This window comes from Diceros bicornis, unplaced genomic scaffold, assembly GCF_020826845.1.
Source record: "Diceros bicornis minor isolate mBicDic1 unplaced genomic scaffold, mDicBic1.mat.cur scaffold_324_ctg1, whole genome shotgun sequence".
Classification (NCBI taxonomy): domain Eukaryota; kingdom Metazoa; phylum Chordata; class Mammalia; order Perissodactyla; family Rhinocerotidae; genus Diceros; species Diceros bicornis.
The window spans coordinates 262,441-286,852 of NW_026691195.1; the positions used below are offsets into that span (position 1 = coordinate 262,441).

General features: G+C 57.2%; 1 protein-coding gene across 1 annotated transcript; it reads right to left on the bottom strand.

Annotated features, from left to right (window-relative positions):
• Positions 1-347: 347 nt before the first annotated feature.
• Positions 348-23,905, bottom strand: LOC131402889 (forkhead box protein O6-like). The gene is given in 5 exon segments (XM_058537371.1): positions 348-1,659; positions 1,661-1,894; positions 19,979-20,128; positions 23,233-23,737; positions 23,856-23,905. Coding segments are annotated over 5 exon segments (1,983 nt in total). The 3' UTR covers positions 348-615.
• Between the last annotated feature and the right edge of the window lie 507 nt (positions 23,906-24,412).

Here is a 24,412-nt window from a genome sequence, read left to right on the forward strand (position 1 = left end):
GAGGGATTGACTCCGACGGAGGAGGGGAGAAGCTGGGGCCGGCAAGGATGGGTGGGAGGGGCTGAACCCTGGCGGTGGGAGGTGGTTTAGGGCTGAAAGAGGACAGCTCAGGGTGAACAGCAGGTAGGTGTGAGTGTATTTTCCGGAGGGGATTGCTGGCTTGGGGTGGGTGAGGCTAAGACCAGTAGGAAAGTGTCAATTGAGAACCAGACCGCAGTTTGGGGTGGGCGATTCGTCATGGCGAGGGCCCCACAAATGAAACTGAAGATTCGGAGACGCCCCCTGCCCCATCTCCCGGTTGGCTTCCCCGACCAGCGCGGCCCACCTCGCTCCTCGCCGTTCCACCCAGCCCGGAATTCGGCCTCCACTCCCAGACTTCCTGCCCCCGGGGGAAGGAGTGGGTCTCAGGAGTTTGGGCAGCAGTGGAGGGGTGCCCCAGCCCCTCCCCACCACTTCCTTCAGCGGTCAACTTCTGAGGGATGTCTCTAGCTGGGCTGGGGCTGCCTCCTGGATCCTCCCGCGGAGCTGGAATCGGGGGTGGGGTCCCGGGGATCAGGATGGGAAGACAGAGGCCCCTTGGGGCGGGGCAGGCACCCGGGGCGCGGGAAGCGGCCCTCAGCCCGGCACCCAGCTCTGGTTGGGGGGCGGGGCCCCGGCCAGGCCGGGCGGCGGCGGAGGCAGGGCCGAGTCGAAGTTGAAGTCCATTTCGTCGCTGTCCATGAAGTCGTTGAGGATGATGGACTCGACGTCGCACTCGAGGCTCCCGCTGAACATGTCGAGGTCCAGGTCGGCCGGGAAGCGGTCGGGCGCGGCACCCAGCGGCCGGGCAGCGGCGGCCGCGTACGGCCCGGGCAGCGCGTCCAGCAGGAGGCCGCCGGGCGGGGCCCCGAAGGCGGCCGCATGGCCCGGCGGCGCCAGGCCCGGGGCGCCCGCCTCGCCGGGCAGCGTCATAAGGCTGATGGGGTGGGCTAAGGCACTGCGCGAGGGCACAGGCGGCGCGTATGGGGCCGCCCCCTTGCCCGGGTAGGCGGCGGGCGCGCCCGCCAGCGCCAGCTCCCCGGGCGCTCCCAGCACCGGGCCGGGCCTGGGCGCGGGCGGCGGCGGCGGCAGCAGCGCGGACAGCGCCCCGGGGCGGAAGGGCGCGGCCGCCGGCGCGAAGCTGGCCTGCTTGTTCTCCTGGATGGTCTGCATGGGCAGGCGGCGCAGCGCGCCCAACGCCGGCGGCCCGAAGCCCCCGCCCCCGCCCCCGCCGTAAGCACCGCTCTTGCAGCCCCCGAAGTAGGCGGGCGTCCCGGCGCGGGCCCGCGGCCCGTACGCGTCCTGCGCGCCGTCCAGCAGGGCCTCGGGCAGCCCCGCGCCGCCGCCGCCGCCGCCGTGCAGACCCAGCGGGCCTCCCAGCTCGGCCAGGCGGGGCAGCTCCCCCGGGCAGCGCGCACCCAGCGCGGGCGACAGCGCGCTCGCCGGGCTCGGGTACATGAGCGGCGACGATGGCGCCAGGGCCTCCAGGGCCTCGTCGTCCTCCAATTCGGCCGCCTCCCCTAGCAGGGGTCTCCCGCCACCGCGGAAGTCGGCCCGCGCCTCATAGTCGTCGCTGGCGTGTGAGGCCGGGCTGGTGGCCCACTTGGCCGCGGCAGGCAAGGGCCCCGGGGCTGGTGCGCTCAGGGGGGCTGTCGTCGGGGCTTCGCTCAGGTGCCTGCAGCTGCTGCTTCTTGCTTGCCTTGCCTTTGATGCACAGGAACTTGGCCCCGTTGTCCATGGACGTGGCCCTGCGCCGCGGGGTCTTGCCCGTCTTTCTGCCCTCGGGGTTCAGCATCCACCACGAGCTCTTGCCGGTGCCCTCGTTCTGCACGCGGATGAAATGGGTGTGCAGCGACAGGTTGTGCCGGATGGAGTTCTGTGGCCGGAGACAAGGACATGGGTGGGGGAGTGGGAAGTGAGGAGGCCGTGGGGAACGGGGATGGGGGAGAAAACAGAGAAGGAGGTGAGAGGATGAGAAAGGAGAGAGCCAGAAGGGAGAAGGGGGCAATGGAGTTGGGGGAACAGGTGTAAGTCCCCAGGTCGGACTAACCCGAACACCCATCCTCTCCCCCGCTCCCCACAGGCACTGCCCAGAGGGTGGGACCCGAGCCTTGGGCCTGGCCTTTCCCGGGAAGCATGGGCGAACCTGAGGGCGACTCTTAAGGGGCCTGCAGCAGGGGAGCAGGACCCTGTCTCCCCAGCTCAGCCCAGCGCCGCCTGGAGCTGGCCAGCCTGCCAGGGCCCCCGGACAGATTATGTAAGGGCTCATGCCGCTGCGGCTCATTTGTCTGCCCCCCTCCCTCCCCAGCCTGGCATGGTGCCAGGAGCCCGAAAACCCAGGGCTCCAGAAATCAATCTCTCGGTGACTGATTAAGCCCTGTTTAGAACTAATTGCTCTTTCATGTGTGGGGAGAATAAATTACCTGCTTTAATTTCGTGTCTTTAAAATGCAACTGCAGGTAGAGAAGACTGTTAACCCTTTGCTGGGAGGGCCTGGCCAGGGAAAGCAGAATAAGCTGGGGGTCCCCAAGGTGGCTATAGGCCCGAGACTATGCAGAGATTTCCCCCAACTCCTCTGAGCTCCTGGGACCTCCACAGAGGACGTGGATCCCAGCAAGCCCCTCAAAACACATCCACTGGCCGTGGAGACCTCAGACCCCACCTCTGCTTGGTGCCCACCTTCAGGCCAGCCTAGCTCTCCAGCCTGCCCTTTGGGCTGCAGCCCACCCTTCCCTCCTGACCCACCTGAAGCAGAGTAGCTCTGCCCTCAAAGCCCCTTCCGTGGAGCCTTCACAAAATCCCCACAAAGCAGGTGGCGTAATCCCCATTTACAGACAAGAAGACCAAGGCTCAGGAGGTGAAGTGGCTTCCCCAAGGCTCCATGGCCCTTTCTGCTGTTCCTTCCTACTTCCCTGAGCTTCCTTTTTGCCACCCCTGCATATCCTCTTCTAAATTTCTACTCTGCCAGTCTCTAGTGATCCCCATGTCACTGCCTGCTTTTGCCAAGAAGGCAGGGGAGTCCACAGCTCCACTGACCTGGCTCCCCTCAGGAACCTGGAGGAGTAGGACTTCTGCTGGGCCTGCCACGCCCCACCACTGGGACCTCCCACCTGGTGGCCTTGACCTCCCAGCTTAGTAACTGCTGCAGAAACAGCATGGGCTTGGGTATCAGAAGGGCTGGGCAGGATGCCTGGCTCTTTTCAGCCACCTAGCTATGTGACCATGGGCTGCTGACTCAATCTCTTATGAGCCTCAGTGAACTCTGAAAAAAATGGGCAACATTCAATAACCACTTTCGAAGGCTGTTAGATCATTACCTGAGATAATGTGTGTGGGTAAGTGTTTGGTGAACCCACCAGGTGCTCATAGACGTTGGTTAAATCCCTCACTCTGGCCAGAAGACCTCACCTCTTAGGTCACCCAACAGACCTGCTCTGTCTCTACCTCCTTAATATCATACCCTGAGCATAACTGTGCTGGGCACTAACAACCCGGGGAAGCTGGCATTACCCCATCTCATGTACCAGGGAGCGGAGGCCCAGAGGCATGATGTAACTTGCCCACAGTCCCACAGGCAGCAGTGCTAGGTACCACTCCATCCAGATCTGCCCAGCTCATGGACCTGCTCTTAACTCATTAATCCACCTGTAACCATAACCACTGATCCATGAGGGCTCTCCCTCCCGCCTCCTTCCCACCAGTCTCCAGGAGGAGGGGTCCTTTCTGCTGCCCAGGGTATGCTCCCACCCCTCACCCCCAGCTCCAGGTACTGCCCTGACTCTTCAGGGCCCAGGCTCCCTATCTCTGGCACTTTCTGGTCTAAGGAGGTGACAGCTGGGGCTCCAAGGCCCCTCCAAGCGTTGCCCTGCCTGGCTTCTCCTGGGGCCCTGAGAGGAGGGGAGCTGGACCCCCAGGGAGTGGTGCTCCCTCAATTAGATACCCCCTTCCTGCTCCCGCCCCTGCACCTGGCTCCCCAGCCCCTCCCTCACACCTGTGTTCAGGGGACTAGGAGGCCTCAGTTCTTCTCCCCTATGGAACTCTCTGGCTTCCCAGAAGCTCCACCTCCCAGCTTCTCCACCTGGAGGTCAGTAAGGCAACACGTCTTTATCAATGTCCCTATGTGCCAGCCTGGTTCTGAGTGCTGGGGGGGAAGGAGGAAGGACATTGCCAAGTACCAGCACCTACTCAGAACCTGCCTGTTCAGACGTATAAGCGTTAAACTACTTTATCTCACGTGATCAGTCTGTCAAACTCCATACAAGTCAGGGATTGTGATCCCTATCTAAGGATGAGGATAGTGAGGCTCAGAGAGGTTAACTTAAGTTGCCAAGGTCACACAGTTTAAGTGGCAGAGCCAGGTATTGATTTCAGGTTAATCTCACCCTGAGTCTAAAGGACATCACATTCCACCACGGGAGAGAGAAACGAGTCAGAGAATTTCCAAAGAATCTTAGGAAGCCAGTACTCCAGTGCTTCTCAAACTTTCCATGTAAACTATCCCTAGAAGCTGGCAGCATGGAAAGACTGGGGACATATCACAAGGTCAAAATTTCCTATATGTCTTGTGATTCGTTTGTAGAGTTCAAGTGAATTTTGAATTGTACTTCATAATACGTCCAAATTTTCTGAATATAAAAATAATGTTTTAGATTTTTACCAAGAGCACATGTTCTGAGCCTAGGAAGGTTTGCATCCTTCCCCACTCTGTTTCCTGCCCAGCCAGGTACCCCTGGGAGCTTGAGCCCCAGCCTGAAACAATGGCTGGTCCAAACCAGAGAGAAGAAAGGATTTGCCCAAGGTCACCCAGGACCTGGTGGTAGAGCAGGGATTCGGGCCCAAGCCCCCTGACCCTCAGCCTGGGGATTGATCCATTCCACCAAGCCTGACCTGGGGCAAGTCCCTCCTTCTCTCCAGCCTCAGTTTCCCTACCAGTAAACTGATGAGATGGGCCATCTGTACTCTGGGGACCTTTTGGATTTGACACTGAAAGTTCTTAGAATCATCCAGCCCAGAGGTTTTCAAACTTTTTTTCAAAGTAGTGGAACTCTTTCAGTTAATGGAATCTAATGCAAAACTTGAGTGTTGCACACTCAAGCCATCAGGGAGTGGGGGTGGGGGCACCTGAGGCCCTGCCGGCTCAGCACCCTCCCTTGCACTCGCACAGAAAACCAGGCCCCTGGGGAGAGATTCTGCTGGCCAGATGGATGGGGCAGAGAGGAGGCCTAGAGGAGGGCGATACCTTGTCCAGGGTCACCCAGGGAGGTGGCCCAGAGCTGCACAAGGACCTAGGCCCTCACTGCTGAGCCAGGCTCTGCACCAGGTGTACACCAGGGCTGTGCCCCACGAGGGAAGCCCAGGCCCTGCAGCCCAGGCTGGCTCCTCAGAGCCCAGCCACCTGGTACCGATCAGACCTCCCGGCCAACATCCAATGGCAAGCGCAGATCACAATTCACCCACAAGGCCTCCTGGGAGGCCAGAGGCCACAGAGGAGGTGAGGGAGGCAGAGGAGGGAGATGCTTCTGCCAGGCAGCAGTAACCAGGGCTCCCTCTCGGAGTCGCCTAGCAACCCGCCACCACAGCCCGGCCCCAGCATGCCCGCGCTCCCCTGGTGCCCAGAGCTGGGCCCGACTTCTGGGGCCTCCCATCTCCCATACCTCCATGCAGGCCTGGGGCAGGTTCCCAGGGGAGATAGACCTTCCTGATTCAGGGCCTCAGGAGACCCTCAGCGGGCAGAGGGAACGGAGAGTGGGTTACATTCCACACCCATCCCACTCTCCCTCAGAACCTGGGCCAGGGAGGCCAGTCCCCTGGGGCCTCACCCACCAGGGAGAGGAGGCTGGCGCAGGGCAAAGCGCATGCGCTCTGGTGTTGGCTGCGGATCCCAGTTTTGGCTCCAACACTCACAAGCAGTGCGACCCTGGGGCAAGATGCTTTGAACTTCCATCTCCTCACACAGCTACCTGCTTCCACCCTTGCTCCCCTGCAGCCCTCCACCACGCGCCAGCCAGAGTGGTCCTTCAAATAACCCGGATCACGTCCAGTCCTGCCCAGAACCCTCTGACGCCCCCATCTCACTCAGAGTAAAGAACAGAGGCCTTGCCATAGCCCACAGCCCCTCCATGACCTCTCAGACTCCTCCCCTAAATGCTGGATCCCTCCCTCCTGCTCTGAAGCTGCGAGACATGGTCGCACCTTGGGGCCTCTGTCTCAGAGAAACACTGGGCGCCCAGACACCCACGTCGATCTCTCATCTCCTTCAAGTCTTTCTTCAGATGTCACCTTCTGCAACGAGGCCCATCCCGACCACTCTTAACAACTGCTCCTCTTCCCTGCCATTTCTGGGCCCCCTTACCTTGCTCTACATTTTTCTAAAGCAATTATCACTGTCTAAATGAATATTTAATTTATATATATATGAATTAATAAATTAATATATGTTATATATAAATATATAATGTATTTATATTCTGTATTTATTATTTATTGTCTGGTTTCACTATTTCATGAGGGATTTTTGTCCATTTTTTACTGTACTCCATGTGTTTGATACATACTAGGCGTTTACTAAATGTCAAAGGAATGAATGAATGAATGAGAGAGTAAAGGGGGAATACTGTGTTGCAGGGAGAATTAATGAGACTGGGCAGAGTAGCTGGCACATGATATGAGCTTCTCCAAACTGGGCTGAGAGAAGGGAACATAGTCAGAAGGAGAGGTAAGCATGGGGTGGAGGAAGTCAGGAACAGTGTGATCCACAGATGGAACCGCAGAGAGCAGTGAGGGATTCTGTGAGAGGGGAAGAAGGCCTCAGAGGGTGAACAATGCAGCTGCCCACCCCAGCCCCCCACCTTGCTCCCTCCTGCTCCCCAGATAGACCTGAGTAACCTAGGGCTTGCTGGGGCCAAGGTTTCTTACAGACTGTACCACCTGGGCGAGAAGACACTCCATGAGCCCCAGTGGGAACAGAATAACCTCATCCTTGCTGACCGTGCTTCCCTCCTGGACAGGGTCTGATCCATTTGATGGCGCACCTCATCTATCCAGCAAGACAACCCCATCTATTCCCAGGACACCCTTCGCCCACGAGCAGTAATGCATTCATCTGACAGCACAACCCCATTTATCCAGCACACCAGTCCCATTTATCCAGCAAGTACAACCTCATTTGCTAACAGCACTCCATTCACCTGACGGGCCCCCTCATTTATCCAGCAGGACACCCTCATTTATTCTCCAAGTCGGAGGCTCTCCTTCCTCCTGTGGTGTGGCTGTGTTCTCTGACAGTGCAACCTGACTGATCCAGCAGGACGTCATCTCTCCTACAAGTACACTTCATCCCGACAGTACAACCTCATTTATCTAACAATGCAGCCTCACCTTGCCTCCAAGTACCACCTCATTCCCTGACAGTACAACCTTGTTTATCTTCCAGTACAACCTCATTTCTCCTCCCAGTACAGCTTCATTCTCTGATAGCTCAGCCTCATCCAATCTTACTTTTCCAGCCAGAGCCCACCAGATCTCTAGGTGGGGAGAGGGGAGTGTGGAGAGGAAAGGGGTTCCACCATTTGCTGTCTCCTGCTATGACTATGTCCAATCTCCCCAGGCCCAAAAGGGCCCACAGCCTTTGAGTTCTAGGTTGCGTGGCCCAGCCAGTGCTCCACCATTGCCCCACCTCCCGTTTTGTCCCCTCTAGGGCTAAAGAGGGCCCACAGGATGGATTTCCTCCAGCTCTCCAGGATTTGATTTGTAGCTGTTGCTGATTTCTGTGGCATGGATACTGCCATCGTAGCCAATTTTAAGCTGCCAGCATGACGTCACTGAGCGCAGAACTGGGAAGAAGTGTGCACGATCGGCTCTCATGAGCCAGTGGAAGCCAGCTCTAGCACACCACCGCCACGTGCTTCAAATACTGAGGCAGGAGAAGGGCACCACTTACAATATGACAGACCCAGGCTAGGTTCTTTGATACATTTCTTCTTTTAATCCTGATAACTGCCCTGCAAATAGGTAGTGCTACTTTACAAAGGGGGGAAACTGAGGCTCAGGTGGATTAAATGACTCCTGAGGCCGTGAAGCTGGGAAGTGATGGAGCCAGGTCTGGGTCTCAGTGTGACGGGGGACACTGCCCCCCTGCCCACCTCAGTGTCCATCCCTGCCTTGGTTCTCAAGCCCAAGCTTCCTGGCTTTCATAAGAGACAGGAGACCCAAGTCTTGTGCCCCTCACCCACCACAAGCCCTGTGCTACCTCCTGGCCTCCCTGGCACCAGGCGGTTCCAGGACCCTCCCAGTTCAGTCCCGGGTCTTGTGTCCATCCATTCAAGCCCGAAGCCAGGTATGGACACCTCTCCAGGTTCTATCACTGTCCAAGGTTCAGCCCAGCCCCTCCCTCAGGAAGTTGACCTGCCTACCCCATGGGGATGATGATCTAGCTCCTCCCTTTAATGCCTCCCTGAGCAGACACCACCTGTGGGGCTATGTGAGCGCTGGATCCCCACCATGACTCCCATTTCGTCTCTCCCTCCTTCCTTCCCTCCCTTCCTGCAGGAACAAAGGTCCAGGGCAGTGGCTGAAATTCCAGCTTCACCCATGGAACCTTGGGCCTCCCCTGGAAAAGAAGGTAACAATCCCAACATCCATAGATGAGATCCCACATGTCATGAACCTCAACCCCTCCCTGTCTCAGAGCCCCAAGAGCAGCCCCTGTCCCACCCCTTACCCCAACCCCACTCTGGGGCCCCAGTCTGGCCCAGGAACACACACCTGTCTCAGACAGAGCCACAGACTCTCCGGGGGTCACTTGCTCTGCTGCCTGAGGTGAAGCTGTGGTGCTTCACCTGGCAGAAAGGGTGACCTGGATGACCTCAAGGGCCTGAGGCCACGTGCAAATCCTTGGTACTAGTGTCTGTAGTGGAGGAGGGGTAGAAGGGCAGGTGGTGGCATCAGGGCCGCAGGTGTCAACAGGTGGGTGAGCTTGGGGTCAGCAGTGGAACAGAAGTGGGCAGCCAGGGGGTAGGGGGAACCAAATGTCCCAAGCAAGGCATGAGTTCAAGGGATAGGCCCTGGCATCCCCCACCCCTACCCCAGAGACAGCAGAGCCCACACACCCAGCCTGGGCAGCAAACAAAGCAGCAGCAGAAGTCCGAGCTCTTCCCTCAAAAGCCTGTGGCTGCTCATCACCCACAGGCTTGGGTCCAACTCCAGACTGATACTCAAGAGCCCTCTGACGCTCTCCAGCCTCATCACCTCCATTCCCTTAAGCCCATCTGGGGCTCCAGCCACCCTGGATGTCTCACACCTCCATGCCTTTGCACTCTGTTCCCTTTGCCCTTCCCTCCCTCTCTGCTCCACCAGTTCCTGCTGCTCCAACAAGGCTAGCTCTGTGGCATCTTCCTAGCGCCCTCTGCAAGCCCCAAAGATAGCTGCTCCCACGTCAGTGCTACTACAGAAATCTAACTGCACACTGGAGTATAACTGTCTATGAGTCTGCCTCCCCACGTGAACTTTCTGGGGCAACCCTTGGCTCACATTCAGTCAACCATAGGATGGAGCTCTCAGCAGCCACAAACCACTCAGGCCTGGCAATTCTGTGCAGTTTCTGTTCAGCAAAACCTCAGGCCAGAGCTCCAGGCCTTGCCTCCTCCATCCTGGTCTCCCCTCCCGTTCCTGCTGCCTCTGCCACCTCCCTCCTTTTCCTCAGCACTTCCTGGCTCCTCCAGAGAATCCAGCCAAGTGAGGAAGCAAAGAAACTACCATTTACTGAGCGTTCACCAGGTGCCATGCACTGTGCTGGCACTCAGCAATTAAAACCCTATTGAGTCTTTGTGACAACCCTCTGAGCTGGTTTATTATCCCTATTTTACAGACGAGCAACTGAGGCTCCAAGAGACAAACTGACCTGCCCAAGGTCACGTCGTGTAAGTGGTGGTGCAGGAATTCACACCCAGGGCCCTTGCTCTTCCTCCCACCCTGAGATGCCTCTAGGGAGGAGCCCAGGCCTGGCAGAAGCTCCAGGGTGGGCCTGGGGTGGGGGTGGGGGCTGTCCGCAATGGCTCAGCCACACCTCCACACTCTTTCCTCCTTCATCTTGGATTAAAGTGGATCCCTAAATGCAAAGCCATTCCGGCTTCTCCCTGTCTCTTCTCAGTCGGAGCCCCCTCCCTCCCTCAGGCCGCACCTCCCCACACCCCTGCCCTAGGCCTGGAGCAGCTGCGGTGACCTCACCCAGCCCTGCCCTGGGCCTGGCTCTGGGGAGGGCCCAGCAGCTGTGCCCCAGCCCTGCAGGCCGGCTCCTGAGGGGAAAAAAGGCAGAATGGGCGTGGTGCCAAGAGAGCCATCTGCTCTCCCAGGGGCATGGCCACCCGCGCAGACACTGGCCTTGCCCCAGGGGCCGCCCTTGGCCCTCTGTCCCCATGCCAAGGGGCTCCAGGAGCCCAGGGCAGCCCACCCAAACTGGGCACCAGCCCTCATCTGCCATCTGTCTTCTCCTGGATACTGAGAGGTCCTTGCAGGACATGTTGGAGCACGAATGTCCGCTGAAAAGGGACAAGTGCTCAGGGCAAGTTCTGGGTCCAGAGGCCAGGGGCCAGGGCTAGGTGTACTGAGCACTGCCTTCCCAGCCCCAGCCTGGCCAGGCTAAGAGCCGGAGATGCCCTGGGGGAGGAGGGGGCCTCCATCCCCTCACATCTGCTCAGCTGGCAGGTGCCTCTGGCAGAGGGCAAGCCCCTTCCCCCACAGCCCCAGCTCAGGTTACAGAGGAGGCAAGGCCAGACGAGGACAGGGGGAGGGGACAGGAGGGGTGGAGAAGGCATCACAGCTTCCCAGAGTCTTGGGGGAGGGGAATTCAGATCTCTAGATAGGACTCAGCCAGAGAGGGAAGGGCCATGCCCAAGGTCACACAGCCTCCCAATGGGCAAAGGGCAGCAGGCACCCAGGGGCAGGCAGCCCTGGGTTCAAGGGTGACCTTGAGCAAATCACTGCCTTTATCTCTAAAAATACAGAGCCTAAAACCTGGCTGCTTGCCTCCCAAGGCCATGGGGAAGGCTCTGGAGGCTAGAAAGCAGCGGGTCAACCTAAGGGCAGGACAAAGCTTGGACATCCTGAATATCTGACACCTTAGGGACAGAAAGGGAGGCATTAGAGGAAGGACCCCCTTTCCCGCAACACGCACAAGTCAGTGTCTTTTAGGGATCAGGGCCCAGGGACCCCCACCTGACACAGCAGTGCTGGTTCCTTTCCTTTCCCAGAGCAATGAATAACCGTCATGTTATTTCCTGATATCTTGGGGACAGTTGCCCAAGGCCACACACAGGGTGAGTGACAGAGCTATGATCAGCTCCTCCCTGCCTGTGTCCAAGACCCCTAACACCACTCTGCCTCACCTCCGGGATCCTTGAAGCACCAAAGGGTGCTGAATGGCACCTCAGGCCTGGCATCTAGGACTCTTTGGGCCTCCACCCTCTCTCGGGCTCATCTTCTCCCCTGGACCCCACTACCAGGCCCACACTGGGTGCCAGCGCCCGCCTCTCCCCTCGTCCACCCTCCACACCACCGTCAAGGGATTTTTCTGCCAGAGTAATTCCCCATCCCCTACAGCTTGGAGTGCCAGCTCCCCAGCTTGGCATTCAAGGCCACTAACTGTCAGGCCTCTGCTTGCTTCTCCAGCCTCAAGTCCTGGTGGGCTCTGGCCAACACAGCCAGACTCTGTGGGGCTCCTAAAGAGTCCTGAGGGTTGACTTCCTTTATCTGGTTCCCTTCCTCTACCTCCAAACACCTATAGATCATTATCTGGCCTTCCACCGTGACCCTGAGCAGTCTTTATCCTGAATCAAAATCTGGAGTCCTCATCTTATCTCCCCAGCTTGACTTGTGGGCACCTCAAAGTCAGGGAGCCAGTCCCGTTCCCCTGAGCAGCACTGCAGTTGGTGCCCAGTGGGTGTAGGCCTGGAGGGAGGAAGCTGCCATCAGCCTTGGGGCCTACAGATGGGGTTGGGGAGGGGGGTGCAGTGTGGGACAATATCAGGCTGGTCAGGCCCTGTTTTCAGGGAGCTCTCTGAGAAAGGGAGCCAAGGACCCCAGAGCCACGCCCCAGGCTGGAAGCCTCAGGGCCAAACTCCAAGGGAGAGCAGAGAGGCAATGATGGGGCTGGAGACAGGGGTGGAAGCGGAGGCCAGCTTGGAATGTCTTGGCCAGAGCAATGGGCTAGGCAGGAGTTAGCCCTGGGGAGTTTCATTTCTGTCACTTACAGTGGGATACTGTGAAAGCCACTTTATTTCTCTCAGCCTTAGTTTCCTCATCTGCAAAACGGGGACAGTAACAGTACCAGCCTCACAGGGTTGCTATGAGAATTCAAGGAAAGCATGGACGTAATGGCATAAGGCGATTGAATCCTGAGCTGGAAGAGTGCAGTGTGGCTACAGCAAGGGTCAGAAGACGGTGAGTGATGTGGCTGGAGAGGCTGACTGGTGCCAGGTGGCCAAGGCCTTGAGTGTCACGCTGAAGCCCCTGGACTGGATCCTGTAGGAACAGCACTGCACTGTACACGTGCTCACGTCTCCTCACCAGATGGGGAGCCCTCAGAGAGCAGGGGCTGTGACGTTCAGTTTCCTCACCTTTCTAGGTGCAGAGAGGCTTCCTGAGAATTTACACCATCAATTCCCCTCCCTCCTGTGGCCAGAGGCTCTGAGTGGCACAGCGTATCAGCCCTGGCTGCCAGCTGCATTCTCTCCATCCACATTCTATATGGCGCGATTCCTAAGACGTGAGGGATGAGTGAATGTGTTGGGGATGGGGGTCAGTCCCTTCAAGCTGTCTGCATGGGGTTCAAGTCTCTGGAGGATCCAAAAAGAGCGAGCAGGAGAGGAGTGGGCTCAACCTGGGCAGCCTGCTTGGAGAAGAAGCTGGTCCACACTGGGGGCAGCGGAAGGGAGGGACAAGTGGAGCCTGAGACGCTACCATCTAAGGCACTGCTTCAGAATCGGACCCGTGACTAGACAGACCTGTTAAAATATAGATTCCAAAGCCCACCCGCTGAGAGTCTGATGGAGAGGGTCTGAGATGGGGACTGGAAACCTGTATTATCTAAAGCCTCTGGGTGACTCTGATCATCAGCCAGGTTTGCCAACAACTAAGGATTTAAGGGAGGAATTCTCAGGGAGACACAGTGAGTTCCAGAATCACCTGGGAGGCAGGTCTTTGTTCCAACCACCCAAGACCCCGCCTACTTTCTGAGGGGTGTCCCAAGGGATCAGTCCATGAGTCAGTAGCTGCCTTGGTGAGCATGTGACAATGACAGTGGGTGTGGGTTAAGAACTCCAGGGCCAGGTGTAAAGGCGACAACGTGAGGGTGGCCTGAGATCAGAGGCTGCAGGGAAAGCGGGAGCGAGGGTAGGGTCTAGACAAGGCCAGCAGAGGGCCCAGGGGTCCAAACAGAGCAGTTTGGGCTTGCTTGGCTCCCAGGGGAACTGAGGAGCCCTAGAGCGTTCTGGAGCATGAGCAAGCCTTGGAGCAGGAGGGCTGGCTGGTGTGTGGGGCTGAGACTGCACCAGCATCGGGACATGGGGAAACATGGTAGAAACAGACAAGTCTGTGTCTAAATCCAGGCTCGGCCTCATCCCAGCCATGCTGCCTTGGCCAAGTGACTTCATCTTTCTTGGCCTCCATTTCCTCAACTGCAAAATGGGGCTATTAACACATAGCTGGCAGGACCCAGGGAGGATGAAATGAGAGCATTTATGTGAAGTGTCCAACTAACTGCCTAGCACCCAGACGTTAATTCTCTTCATTCGTGTTCCCCTTCCCACAAGAAGCACCCCTCCTAGAGACCAGAAAGGTTTCTCTGCAAAGAGGGAGGCCCTGGGGGGAGGGTGTGGGAGGCCCCTCCCCCACACACCACCTGGCCCCCCTCCCACCTCCACATATGGGGTGGGGGTGGGGAATGGCAGCAAACAGCCAAACCCTCCCAAACAAGAGTTGCTTTCCATGGTAACCAGGGTGCCAGGAGGAAGGGGGGCGCTCCAGATCCAGCTATCCCCCTGAGCGCCCTACTCGGGCCCCAGAGCCTCAGCTAATGCCCACCCAACACCCTGCACACCCCATCTGCCCGCTCTGGGGGCCAATTGGGACTGCCATGAGCACTCCTGTCATTGCGCCCAGAGTACGTTTGCCACCTGGGTAACGCCATGGGCAGGGTAGGCATCTCCAAGCAGGAGCCCCAAGTTCAAGTCCATCCACACCCACACTCACACGCTTCCACCCGTGAGAAGTCCTATCGGTACTTTGTGCCGGCCATGCCAACTAACCCCTCGTGGTTCCCGAACCAGAGGATTTGTCAGTCACAGCGCCGAAAGGACCAGAAACCGAGTTAAGGCCCTTTGGACACTGGGGAGAATACCAAGGACCAGAATGCAAAGAGCTTTGCTCCAGCTCACACACCTGGATCAGGTTCCTACAGGTGCTCTGTCCACCCCTCACCTACTCCCAACTCCACAGCTCCAACTGACCCCAAAAGGCTGAACTAGGACACCCTGAGCGATGCTCCAGGGAGATGGGCCTCTGCCGGGAGAAGGAAGGACGTCTTAACTTTAAGACCTGTCTAGCAATAGAATGGGCAGTCTCAGAGGTCAGAGATCATGAGCTCTCAGTCACTGGGAGTGTGTGAGAAGGGACTGAGCTGAGGAAGGAGGCATGGAAGGGGGTGTTGGGCTCTGTGACTCCCCACTTCCCCTAGAGACCCAAAGTCTGATTTGGAGGTGGGAGGAGTGGGCACCAGTGTGTACCTGCTTCCCAGGTACCACCCCCAAGTTAGGAGGCAGGCCCACAGGCTGCAAATAGGCAAAGGGTGCTGGTGAGTCAGTCATGAAATAGGGGGGAAAGTGAGGTGAGGAGGGGGCTCCCCCTGCTATGGCTGCTGCACCTATATCCCAGAGGCTCACATCCATACACACAGTCCATGACCACCCCCTCCCCTCAGAGGACACAGAAAGAGGGGCTTCCACAGCCCCAGGACCCCATGTGGTGGCCACCACCGGCTGCCACTCAAAGGACGGAGAAGGTGGGCTGCAAGGAATAATCCTGTGCCCTTTCAAAATCCAAACACAAGAGCCCCCCTCCAGCCCCAATGGTATAGAAAAAGCTTGAGTTTTGGGGTCAGAAGGGGGTTCAATTTCCAGGCCTGCCACTTCGTAGGGATGTGACCCCAGGACAAGTCACTTCTCCACCTGGGACACAGAGATGCTAATACCCACCCAGAAGGATGGTGGCCAGGATTTGATGGGATATGCCCTGGGCTAGTGGGCATCTCCTTCCCAGCCCTCCCTCCTCTCTGGTAGAGCACCCCCACTCCAGCGAATCCTGCAGCTGGAGTCCTCAGGGCACACAGAGAGGGGGGCCCCAACCCGCAGAAAGTGGGGGCTGGGGGGGTGCTGAACTTTCAAACCCGCAAACCCCCCGCGCCGTTCATTACCTTAACACGAGTTAAAAATAACCGTCTCATCTCTTTAAATTAGTCTGTCTGCAATTACCGCCTGGCACGACGCTGCCCGCCATCGTCCCGCTGGAGCGGCGCCAGGTGGCAGGCGGGGCCCTCACCCTGTCTGTCGGTCTGCCTGCCTGCCTGCCTGCCTCCTGGTCCCCCCTTCCCCCCTACAGCGGCACAGCTACCCCAGGGGCCTCCCGGCGCCCCGCCTCCTGAGCTCCCCAAGTTGCGCGAGGATGGGGGCCAGGGCGGTGGGGCTGGCGGGAGCGAAGGGGCCGGCGGGGCGCAGAGAACCGGGGTGGGGGCTCCGGAGCACGGCGGCGGGGGAGGGGCGCCGGGAGGCCCAGGAAGCCTGAAGGGCCCGCAGCGCGCCAGCGCTCGTGGGTGGGTGTGAGCAGGTGGCCGTGGGAGTCTGCCGGGCGTGCCAGCAACTGTGCCAGGAGCGGCTGGCACGGGCTCGTGCCCAGGAGGTGGGCAGCTGCCAGCCCTCCGCTAGTGCAGTGCGGGGGGTGAGGACACCCCCCAACCCAGGCTCACACCGCCTCCTCCCGAACCCCCACCAGCCCTTGGGGCTGGGGATCCCCGGAGGACAAAGAAGGAGGAGGCAGCCCTGCTGGAGCAGGCTGGGGGGAGGAAAGAAGGGGAGCCCTCTGCGCTCACAAGCACTGCTCAGCCCGGCTGTAGCACGACCCTCCTCCTGGCCTCTCAGATCAGTCCCTCCCTCCAGCCTCCCTCCCACCTAGGACCTGCTGGCCAGCCTGGGCCAGATGGGGGTAGCACCACCCCTCCAGATCCCACCCCCCAACAGCTAGGCTGCTCCAGCCCTGAAGGAGAGGGAAACTCCCCATCCACTGCGCTCCTCCCCACCCCCAGGCCTGGGGACAGAAATGGGAGGCGCCCAGGCCTGACCTGGGAGCTCCCAGGGGAGCTGGCAGCCAGGAAACACAAAAGCAGGCAGAACAACTCCAGAGGCGCTAAGTGGAAGGAGTGCCAGGACCCTGAGCAGCCTGGAAGGCTTCCGGGAGGAGTCCAGCACTAGGGAAGGTGGGGCTGGAGCATCTGAGAGGAAGTGGGAGGCTCTACCTGGATGGTGGAGATAAACACTACTAGCACACTGCAGAGGGAGGGGGACCTCCTGTCCAAGCGCCGTCCCAGGCCTGGAGACCCTCCGCCCTGAGGGGAACACTGCCAGCCTCTTGGGTGGAGTTCCCAGCACCAAGCCCAGCCCCTCCTCAGGCTTCAGCCTGCTGAGTGCCCTGTGCCTGCTGCTGACCTTGCCTCCTCCACTTCCTCTCCGCAGCACGCCACAGCTGGGACCACAGGGCAAAGGCCAAGCACAGCGGCCCGTCCTGATCTGGCCCACTCTGCCTTTCCCATGCCACCTCCCTGCCATCCCTAGGAGCCCTCATTCCAGCCTGGCACGCCCAACCATCTCCCAAACCCAACATGTATGATTCCACCTCCTTGCTTTTCCATATGCAGTCAACAGCTCCTGGAAGACTCTCTCAAATTCTGCACCCCCCCCCCCCGCCCCGTGAAGGCAGCTCAGATCAAGTGCCACCTTCTCTGTGAGGGCTTGCCTGGCTCCCAGCGGATCTAACCTGCCTTCCCTGCACTCCCCCACCCCCGGCCCTTCCTGCCTGTAAAACACAGGGCCTGGGTGTGGAACTGGCTGAGCTCTGATGCATCCTGAAGGCAGGTGCAGTGCCTTCCCCTGTTCCCCGACTCCGTCTAACACCCCTGGGGATTCAAGTGCAACACTTATGTGGGAGAGGGGAGGGAGGAAGGAACAATGGGCCCCTTGCCCCAGCCCTGGCACCTGAGCGTACCACAGGCCCTGCTAACCAGAGGTTGGCTGGGAGTTGGAGATGGCCCCTCCACCAGGCCCCTGGAGGGACTGACTGGGAATGGAGGAACAAGCGGCAGGGGGGGCACGAATGACGAGGAGGAAGCTCCATGGGGAGCTGGATGGGGGGTGGGGTACAAGGGGGACAGCCACTGAGAGCATGAGATGGGAGAGGCCCATCTGAACAGCCCTCCTCCAATGCCTGGGTGGTCTCTGCCAGGGCCTAAGTCAGGAACCCCAGGCTGAAGCACCCTCTCCAATGCCCCAGTCCAGGACAAGCCTTCCAGAGCTCCTTCCTTCCTGAGCCCGGGGAACAGGGAGAACCAGTGTGTCCCCAGCAGCATGGTGCAGTGGAAAATGCATCCAATGGGCAGGCAGGAGACCTGGGCCGTCATCCAGGGCCTGCCGCTCACAGCTGACTGACGACCTGAGAAGAGTCCCATCCCCTTCCGGGGCCTCAGTCTCACAGTCTGAGAAATGAACACATGGGACTAAATTATCTCCAAATTATCTCCATTCCCAATCACGTTCTAGGATTTAGACCTGCCCCTGTGCAAAAGCCGTCAGCGCCCCACTCCCACGGCCAGTGCCAGCAGGATACTATTCCAGAGGCTCTGTGGGGCCTTGGAGGGAGACACACCTGGACTGGAGTCCAGCTTTCCCACCAACTGACTATGTGACCTTGGGCAGTTCACTCCTCCACTCTGCGCCTCAGTGCCCAGTTCTGTAATGGTGACGGTAAAACTCACCTTAGGGACTGCTGAGAGCATTAAAGGAGACACCTGGCACAGATGCCTGAAGGTGTCTGGCACAGGGCTTGGCCCTGAGACCCTCAATGAAGTGCAGTTCTCGCCCAGCTTCCAGCCTCACGTCCCCTCTTGCCATCTTCCCCCATCATACCTAATCTATTAAGCCCAGCTGGAGCTCCACCTCCTCTAGGAAGCCCTCCTGGCTTACCCTGGCCCACAGTACCCTCCCTGGTCTCAGCATCCTCTGCATGATCCACCCATTTCTTCACTCTTTCACCAGACATGCACCGGTGGCTCCTCGTTGTCAAGCTCTATGCTGGGTGCTGTGGGCACAGAGATTGCTCTGACACTGCCACTGTCTTCCAAACGCAGGGTGGAGAAGGGAAATGAGACCTATGACAGATAGGGAGATGGCCAGAGAAGAGGGAGTCCTAAGCTAGCTAAAGAGGGTTAAGGGAAGGCTTCCTGGAAGAGGCATCTAAACTGTGCCCTTGAGGACAGGGAATATATCCACAAGGAGAAGTGAAAGGTGGGACAGTGCATGGGGAGCAGGGAGGGAGGAGGGAGCAAAGCCCAAGGGCAGGACCCAGCTGGGAGGAATAAATGTTCTGGCCCGGGCTGAGCCCAAGGGGACAGGAGAAAGCCTGGGGAAGGAAACTCATGTCTGCTCCTCCAAGCTGTGGCCCCACCCCACAGGGGCCACAGAGAGACAGAGAAGCTGCCAGCACAACGCCTGAGAGCCATGGCTCCCGGGTCAGAGCACTGCAGCCCCTAAAAAGCAGCCTCTGGGCATCTAGAGCTGTCCACATCCACAAGCCTCCCCTCTTCCACTGGCACACCTCCTTCCTCTGACCCTGTCTGCAGCCACCACCACGCACAGCCCCCTCCCTCCACGTAGGCACGACTCCCTTGCAGGGACCCCTCTCCCATAGGGAGCCTGACAGCTCACAGGCCCCAGGCACAGCACCCCCCACCAACCTCCTCTCCCCTAAAGGCATCGACTATCCCCATTCCCCAACAAGATGGCCAGAGGAGGGTCTGGAGGCCACAATCCAGTCAAGCCCCTGTCCCCTCGCAAGATGGCGCCCCCCTTTCCACTGGCTGGCACTTAGGCATCCCTGGGGTGCCCCTGCCCCTCCCCCCACCACCAAATGCATCTGGGCTCAGAAAGCCAGAGAAGTGTAAGACTGACAGCCTGGGGTGGGCAGGGACAGATCCCCAGCCCTCAATACCGTGCCCCTACACCAACAGAGGTCATCACCAGCTCACCATGCTGATCCAGGCAAGGGGGCAGCAGCTGCCCCATGGAGAACTCAGATCCCAGGTCACCTGACCAGTTCCCCACCCCAGGCTGGCTGGTGCCCTAGGGTGAACTCCTGGCACCACAGGAAGAACTGTGGGCCCAGGGTCGCACTCTTCACCCGGGGGCCAGCTCCAGGGAGGGCAGTGGGAAAGATTTGGGGGGAAAGCAGTCACTGGCCCCAAGTCATTATTCCAGCTCTTTAAGGAGGGTGATCTGGTGGAGAGGGCAAGAGTATCATAAAGCAAACTCGCAGGGGTAAGAGGGGCTCCCCCATGTCCGAGGCCTGGGAATTGGCTCCTCTGCTATGCTCCCAAGGACGGGGTGGGATGCTCCTCCGAGATGCCTCAAAGCGGCAGTCCCTTGTCACCCCACCAGACCTCCCACCCCGCATCCAGGGCACACACACAGCTGCTTCCAGCACGCCCGCGCCTGTCTGCTGGCCGGCCCCACGCCCTAGGCACACACTCCATGTCCCTGGGGGTGCCCCAGGGCCTCCCTCCGACCGCCTGACGGGAGCCTGGACGCACCTAGCAGCCTGGAAGCCCCAGCCCGCGACCCCAGCCCCCTCCACAGCCGGACGCCCCCACCTTCCAGCCGGCCGAGCTGTTGCTGTCGCCTTTATCCTTGAAGTAGGGCATGTAACGGACCATCCAGTCGTAGATCTGCGAGAGCGTGAGCCGCTTGTCCGGGGCGCTCTCGATGGCTTTGGTGATGAGGTCGGCGTAGGACAGGTTCCTCTTTTTTGGTATGTGAGCCGCCACCACAGCATGACCGCTGACAGATGAGTGGTGTAGGTGCACACCCAGGAACCAAACCCAGGCCACCGAAGCGGAGCACACCAAACTTAACCACTAGGCCACTGGGGCTGGCCCTAGAGGATCTCTTTTGATTTTCATAATACAGAAAACAATTAACTTTGAGGAAAACCTTTGATATCCTTAGACTAGCAGGGAAAAAACTGGACAAACGTGTTCAAACTCAGTGCCAAATGTACTGAAGGAGCTCATTTCTAGGATCATTCCTTCAGCCGATAACCTTAGGTACGTCCTAGAAGCTGAAGCTGCCACATCATAGTTTTAGGGAAATGCATAAAGAAAACAGAACCCACTTGTAGTGACCTTGAGTCCTAGAGGTATAAGTCCTCCTAGGGACAGTGATGACTTACCTTCCTAACAGAGGAAACGTCAGGCTCTTACTATTTTATTTACTGCTACAAAATGTGACCATATAAAAGCAGTGCTTTAAAAACATTTTATTTTGTTCAAAATCACACTGGCATATAGATTTCAAAAAACCAAATAGTATTAAAAGCTGAACACGGCCACTACCACCAGTCCCCAGTCATCAACCCTCGCCTTTTCCGCAGAGGCATCCAACAATGGTTTAAAGCAACAATGGTTTAGTTTTCTTTTGTTTCGTTAGAAACCAGGGGTCATATTTTGATATGTCAGGTAGTTTTCACATTTCACAAAAGCATTCCGGCTAATTAACTTTCTAAAACCCCTCTGCCCACCCCCAAGAATGATTCATTTGTCATGTCACTTGATCTGTGTTTTCTAGGTAATGTGTTTTTTCTAACTGTTTCAGTTCAGGCTTCTCTACAGACTGTGCCCCTCACCCAGGCAACAACAGCCAGGCAGCTAGTCCAGATGATCCCCACAGGGGCCCCGTGGCCCTGTGCAGCCACGGGTGGTCCAGGAGAAACTCATGCAGCAGCAAGTTGTGATGACAACCGTGGCCCAGCTGCAGACCCCTGGTGTTCCCGACCAGCACAGGTGCCAGCCAGCTCTGATAGCCCAAACCAGCAGCCCAGATTACAAATAAGAGTCCCTGCTGTCAGGTTAACAACGCCCACCCAAACTCCATGCCCCTAGTCAGGAAAGTGGGGTGGCCTCAGTGCAGGCCATCCATGCATTCCACCATCTAGCCAAAATCTGGTAGATTTTACTTATTGTTGAAACTTGGGACTATGTCATGTGAGATGTTCAGCACCTGTAAAGCTATAATTGTAACAAAGTAGTGTAATCATTTTATTACAATGCATCCTATACTGTGGGAGCATCATTTTATTATAATATCTCCTATACTGCAGGAAAATCATTTTATTACAATGCACCCTGGAAAAGGAGGTCACATTCCAGCAGCCAGCCTGACGATAAAATAATTCAGAAGGGGATAAGTACCATGAAGAAACAGGGGCAAGATTATGACAACCATCTGGATTTTATCCTAAGTAGATGGGAAAGGTTGAAGCCTGAAAGACAACTTGACTTACAATTTTGAAAGGTCGCCCTGTCTGCAGTAGAGATGTTACCACCCAACGTGTGGCCTTCTGCTCGCCAAAAGACATGCCAATAGCCAAGAGGCAAAGTGGTAGGAGAAAAAGGACTTTTTATTACAGCTTCCTAGCAAGAGGGAAGATGGCCGACTCATGTCCAAAAGAACCATCTTAAGGGGGCACAAAAATCTTACAGCAGTTATATAGGCCATTGGGTTATTGGGGAGGGGATTAGGAATGTTGACCTTCTGGTCTTATAGACTGGGAGTACCACACCAGATCTTTCAGTTTTCACTGATGATGGCTATCAGCATAGATTTTCTGTTCAGGGGTCATCACATTCCTAAGGAACTCAACAAAAACAAAGTTATCACCTTATCAAGTTACCATCTTATCGCAGCTGGGAGGTACATGCACGAGCAGGTGTCATAAAATCGACAGAGCAGTTAGATCTCCTGGAGGGTGCATATCCAGCTGGGTTAGTTTGTCAGAGGTCATTCAAAGTTACAAGAGAGTTCTTTTCTACAATATGGCTTCCCTTATGTCAACCTTGTCTTGAGCTGGTTTCAGAGACTTGATGAAACGGAGCAAGAGTGAAACCAGAGACACACTAGAACATTTCCCTGGTCACAGGCAGGAGGAAGAACTATCCTTGTGGATCTTCAGATCCCCGCTTACAGCCTATTGGGCATCTTCTGACTCCTTCTCCCCAGTTTAAAATAGGCACTCAACTCCCACCACATTTTCTCAGCAGCCCTACCTTATTTTCTTCTCATTGGGCATTTATTTATTAATAAATGATAAATAAATGGCAAGCAATAGGATATATTGGGTTATATGAGGAAGCCATTTGGTGTAAAACTAATTTGGCCTGACCTTGTTTTTCCAAAAGGGCCTGCCGCAGCCACTGAGCATGCATTGTATATCTGCTTTAAGTATTTACTATGTCCCAAAGACAAGCACAAGGCCCTTTAAGATAAGGAAAGATGTAACTTCCCATTGGCATTTCCTTAAGGATAAGCATCTCTCCCTAGGCTACGGATTGATTGGTGACCTGCTGTGACCACCAAGCTCGAGACGACAGACCTGCTACTTGCTGTGGTCATCAATCACTGTGTGAATTGCTGTGCAGGCTAGGCAATCTCTTGACTGTTGTAAAAGGGACATTCCAATCATATGTGATACATGCTCTTTGATGGTGTATAACCCCTCTGTACACCCCACTCCTTTCGCGCCCCTCCTTACTTGGAGAAGGAAGTCCCTGGGCTAGTCCTCAGATATGGCTCATAATAAACTCACCCCAATTTTGACCCTTTTGATTTGACCCTTCCTCACGAGATTCCAGGTTCTACCACTGCAGGAACTAGAAGTGCTTGGTCAGTGTAACAGGTAGTAAGCATCCCGTGTATGGGTGGGTGGGCAGACTGGCACGTGCATAGTCTGTGGCAAGCAGAGATGCATCAATGAAGGCATGAAGGCCGGTGGCGGCCAGAGACGGAAGCTAGAGGAGTGCGCAGGCGCCACCTCTGCCCCACCCACTCCCTCTGGGTCCTCCGCTCTCACCCCGCCTGCTTCGATCGGCCCGCATTCCGCCTGCGGGTCCGCAGGTGCCCGTGCCTGAGCTGTGTTCCTGCCTGCTGGTGCGCCTGCGCACTGGGGCCAGCCAGACCGCTTTTGTCTAGTCCGGCGGATCCAGCAGTCCCGTGGCCTGCCGCTGCGCTCCTCCTGCCAGAGTCCTGCGCCGCCTGCCCGGCAGCCTCGGTAGGGACGGCCGCTGTCCACGCCGGGGCGTGATGGGCGGTGCGGCCCTCCCCTCGGCCTCCACTGCTGGCCCGCCTCCCCTGTCACCTGGGCCCGGTGACCCCCGCTTAGGTGAGGCCGCCTCCCACAGTGCAGTCCCCTGCCCCGTTCCGGGAGGCCGCTGTCAACGGTGCTGACGCCGCCGCGCCCGTCTCTGGTGGGCCGTCGGGTCGGGGTGAGCCTGCTTTGCACCCCGAGAAGGGCGGGTCCGTCCAGGGAAGCAGTCTCTCCGTGGGCTGAGCCCTGCACGCGCACCGTTGGGAGAGACCTCCCCGCAGGGGGCGTTCAGACACCGGATGGCGAACTAGGACACCACCTTCGCCCCGAAGACCGTTAAGCCATCTGGCCAAGGGCTGAGTAAATATCCTTCCGCACAGAAAACTGACCTGCTGCAGTCAGCTGGCGTAAGAACGCTGAAAGTTTGAGCGTTTGACATTTTGAATCTCAAGATCCTTTGGAAAACTGATTTGCCAAAGTAATTTTTTTTTTGTACCTTGGAATGAGGTATATTTTAAAGTTAGTTTTTAAATACAACAAAATACAACCTTATAAGAAGAATTCGAACAATGTAGAAAAATAAGAATTCCTTTCTGTCCTTTTTTCTCCTTAGTCCTATTTACCTCCCTTCCCCCTTTTTCTTCACTTAGCAATATGTCTCCAACATCTATTCAAGTCCAGAGATAATTTCTTTTGGTTGCTGCATAATGGTCCATAATTAGGATGTACCATACTGAGTCAATCGTCCCCCATTGATGGGTTTTCCCACCACGAGTCGTACTGAGATAAGCGTTCTGATACATAGGTTCTGGTACTTGATTTCTATGGGCTAGATTCCCAATAGTGGGAACTAAATCGAGATAATGGGTCAAAGGATATACATATTTAAAATCTTAATTTTAATAGATGTTGACAGAGTGTTTCACAGACTATTATAGCAATTTAC